Here is a 4,516-nt window from a genome sequence, read left to right on the forward strand (position 1 = left end):
ATTTTGCTGTTTTGCCTTGAAATCAAAGTGCCTGTCAATTTAAAAGCTGCAGAACCAATCCTATGTACGTCTTCTGTAGGCTTACTGTGACTCCGCTATTGCACACACCCTGACAGCCATGTATAGATCTAAGCAGTCACACTATAAATATTTTTCTATCCTGGTCACATAGGTTAGAAGCTAAGTAGGTTCGGGCTAATCTTGATTTGTGACCCAGCTTCACACGTACTGGCAGTGAGTTAAGCCCTTTTCCAGCGGCATGCTGCCTTCTGCGGGCTGTAATGAAACCCATACACACTAGATGGCCCCAGGAGAACGCAGCACTGCTTGGAAATTATAACTGAAACCTGCTATTTTGGATTAAAAATAAGATAAATAAATTTGGTTACTCCAAATCCCTTCTCACAGAATTACTTAGACTGAGTTTTTCAAGGCGACTGAAAGGCAGCCGGCATGTTCTTATGGGAAAGGCAGAGAATAGCACTGAAATTTTATATTTATACAACAGAGATTAACTTCCAAGATATCCTTTTTTCAGAGAGGCCCACAGACTGGGTACAGCTATGTTGCTGTTTTCATTACCAACATGTAAGAATGGAGATAGTGGGAGGAAAAAAATAGTTTTTTCAGAGGAAAAATAGTGCCATACTTATGTTTCTGTGACAGAACAACTAAGTTTGGGGAGTAGGTTTTGCGCTCACCACGTGCAATAGCACACCTTGCACAGAGGCGTGGGCAGGGCTTGAGGCCTGACGGGTTGTGCAAGGTGGCACTATGCACTGCCAAATCACAGCTGTGAAGTCTGGCCCTTACTGTAGTTTTCTGTCTGGATAAATGCCATTAAAATATAGGAGATTGAGACAGACCCCTTGAAAAAAAGAAAGAGTGAATAGGCCTGGTTAACTACTTGCAAGGGCTTGGGAACAGAAGTTGTTTTGGCTCCATCTTCATATTATCAACCAACCAAACATGTCTGTCGGAATCCCTGCAGCTAAATAATAAATGCCAAGAGTGGTCCCAGGGGTGATTTTTAGCACTTCGACACAGGCTATGAACCATACTACATGTCTTCTTTAGGGTCGGATCCGCAGCAGGATTTATTTCTGCGTCAAGGAAGATTACAGCTAATAGGATTTGCTTCTTGGAGGCTGTTGGCATGTTTGGTGCAAACCCTGCACAGTGCTTTCTTAAAGGAGAATATGGACCCTATTTGTCATATTTTTATTCTTCTTCTGGCCTTCCACAAGATAAACCCATCTGTTTCGTCTTGTGTCACAGGATGCTCTTGTTCTCAAGACAGATTTGGAAGGTAAGAGTGCTAGTTACCCTAGTCGTAGCACCAGTGAAGCAGCTCGGAGATTCCCAATATATATTTGCCAATGATGTAAGCACCAAACCAACGCATGGTATGCCTTCTCTAATACTTGAATAGTACTAGTCTGAGCATAGAATGACATTTCTGTTATTTCCCTGAGATATGTAGTTGCGTACATAGCAATTTTTATTACTTAATTATAATCGTTGTGGGAAAAAGGGTGTAAAACCCAGGGAAGGATGGATGTCTGGCTTATGCATGCCCTGTATACAATACCTTGTAATTATTCAAGTGCTTGTAGACCTGTATAGGGAACTGGTTTGTTAGCCATGAACACGGTGTGTGACCTGGAGAGTTTTCTGGTTTTCTCCTTAGGAGTTTGCTCTGCATGTCTGCAATGCTGAGGCAGATCCCTGCAAATATCCCTCAGGACATCCGGAAAATTAGAATAGAAAATTCTTACCTAACAGAATTGCCTCGTGGGTCATTTGAGAACGTTAGTGCCTTGGAGTATCTCTGGCTCAATTTTAACAACATCACGGTGATGCACATCAAGAGCCTGGAATATCTGCCGGCTCTGAAGGAGCTGCGCTTGCAAGGGAACAAATTAAGTTCGGTGCCATGGACAGCATTTCAAGACATCCCAGCTCTGAAAATCCTGGATCTGAAGCACAATCGGCTGGATGTCCTCCCAGAACACGCGCTCCGCTATCTGCCCAACCTGACCTACTTAGATCTATCCTCAAATCAGCTTACCATCATATCCAGGGATGTCTTCTACAGCTGGCCCGTCTACCAGAGAAGCCAGAGGGCAGAGGGGCAGATAGAAGCTATTTCCAATGCCGTCCTGGCCCTTCATGACAACCCCTGGATTTGCGACTGTCGCTTGCGGGGATTTGTCCAGTTTATCAAGTCAGTCGGCCCACCTATTATTCTGATGAATTCCTATTTAACTTGCTCAAGCCCAAAATTCAGGGCAGGGAAGTTTTTTCATGAAGTGGAGCTCAACAGCTGCATGAAGCCACTGACCTCAGCCCCTGACACCAACCTGACAGTCCCCATGGGGCTGAACATCACCCTGACCTGCTTTGTGCAAGCCAGCCCTTCCCCAGCTGTCTGGTGGACCTATGCACTCAAACTGCTAAGGGCATTTAATGGTAAGTAAAGCTTTTTCTGATTTTTAAAAAATTTTTATTAAAAATTTACATTCTGCTATTCTACTTACATAGGTCCCCAGGCCATCTAGTCACCACACCAGCTCTCAGCCCCTTTAGAGCATCACAGTTATTGTGGTGGCAATAATCCAAATAATCTTAATCATCCTACATGTCTAAGCATGTCTGACCGGCATGAGAAAATCTTCTTCATGCAGGATATCAGTCAAACATGAAAGGAGTATAGCCTCATTTTTACACAATTATTTTTATAAGTGGATTTTTAGTAGTAGCTCTTACATCATGTGTCATGATGTAAGAGCTATTAATAATACGTCACTCATACATATATAATAAATAGGTAGTTATCTACACATGCACATATATTTACACTATATATTATATATTTATATATGCACTCATACTCTATATCATTGTATTTGTATGTACATGTGTGTTTGTAGGAGCACACGTGCCACACACACGCATTTATATACTATTCCCTAAGTTTTCTCAAGAAACACCCACACAAGCCACAAAATCACAAAGCCCCGTTGCCTGTCTGTGTCCATTCATGTTCTACAGCCAAAACAGAGGTTGTCATTTTCCATTAGACTCATTGATTTCTCTTCTTCATTGAGGGCCTTGTAATATGAGGCCTTTTCCTTTTCCTCCCCATCCAGTGCGGCTCTTCTATGCCCTCCCTCATATGTATTTTCACTAAGAGCCTTCAATAGGGCATGTTGCTATTTTCATCAGGTAGGCTAATAATGCATACAGGCACCACACAGGTTATGTGTGTTTCTACTAAGCCAGCTAGCTAAATAAGATAGCACTGGCCCTTAATCCTGGACTGATATTTGCTGCAATGGCAGTGCTGTAGCAGCACTGGTGCATCTTTCCACAAGCACATGCTGAATTCATTACATACAGGCTTTTCCCGACAACAGCCATGTGCCCCTGTTTGGGTAGCTGACAGGGTATTTCATGCTGTTTTTTTAAACAGCATCTCACTTCCAGCCCAGTACTTCGTGGCTCCACATGCCTCTTTTTGGCCTGAGCCTCCTGAGACGAACATTTTTCTGCATTCAATCCTAACAGAGGACAGAGTGTGTGTCCCAAAATGCAGCTGTGCCTCCTGCACCTTAGTGACTCTGCCCAGCTTGCCCTGACCTAATGGCAGATGGCACATGGGCGGCTTGGCCTCTCCCTGCAGCAGCTTCCCCAGCTGCTTGCACTGGGACAAGGGTTGGATGAACTCCCTGTCTCCCATGCTCGGCCGTCCCGATGTGCTTATTGCCTTTTGGCCCAGGTAATGCTTTGTTCATGAACTCTGTGGGGTTCGGCACACTCCCACACCCCTCTTCCTCTTTCCCTGGGCAGGGCAGACCCTGCCTGGCCTTCTGGCCCCCATCCCACACCAGAGTGGTTTTGGGGCTGCCCCAAGGGCATGGTGGTTCCCTGCCTGCATGGGCAGGAGCAGCCCCCGCCTGCTGACACAACTCCCCTCTGCCCACAGTTTCCACTGAGCCCATCAGCGAGGAGACCATCCGCTCGGAACTCCTGATCCCGGCAGCACGGCCAGCGGACGCCGGCAACTACACCTGCATGGCCGCCAACTTCTTGGGCAACACCTCGGTGGCCATCACTCTCCACGTGGGGACTCCATGGGCATCCACCTCGCCCCCGGACTGGGTCCCCATCACCCCTGCTGAGCCAGGCGCCCATGTAGAAGTGCGCATCGCTAAGCAGACTGTCTATGGCATCACCCTGGAGTGGTTTGCAGTGGCAGCAGCAGAGCCGGGTGAGACCTGGTACACCCTCCTGGTGGGTCGCTATGATGCCACCCAGAAGGATGCCATCTACATTGGCCCTGGTGTTAACACCTACTCAGTGACAGACCTGCTGCCCGCCACCAAGTACGAGGTCTGTGTGGCTGTGCGTAACCAGGCGCCCCGCAAGGGCCAGTGTGTAGTTTTCGTCACAGGCAGTGATGTCAGCCAGCTGGAGCAGCGTGAGAAGCTCATTCACATCATCGTCATCGTCT

At 46.7% G+C, this 4,516-nt stretch overlaps 1 protein-coding gene across 1 annotated transcript; it reads left to right on the plus strand.

Annotated features, from left to right (window-relative positions):
* Nucleotides 1-1,064: 1,064 nt before the first annotated feature.
* LRIT2 (leucine-rich repeat, immunoglobulin-like and transmembrane domains 2) lies at nucleotides 1,065-4,512 on the plus strand (the record flags this gene model as incomplete). The annotated part of the gene is made up of 3 exons (XM_010293495.1): nucleotides 1,065-1,309; nucleotides 1,691-2,472; nucleotides 3,989-4,512. Coding segments are annotated over exons 1-3 (1,551 nt in total), but the record flags the coding sequence as incomplete, so codon positions are not given.
* Between the last annotated feature and the right edge of the window lie 4 nt (nucleotides 4,513-4,516).

Source organism: Phaethon lepturus, unplaced genomic scaffold, assembly GCF_000687285.1.
Source record: "Phaethon lepturus isolate BGI_N335 unplaced genomic scaffold, ASM68728v1 scaffold14698, whole genome shotgun sequence".
NCBI classification, from domain to species: domain Eukaryota; kingdom Metazoa; phylum Chordata; class Aves; order Phaethontiformes; family Phaethontidae; genus Phaethon; species Phaethon lepturus.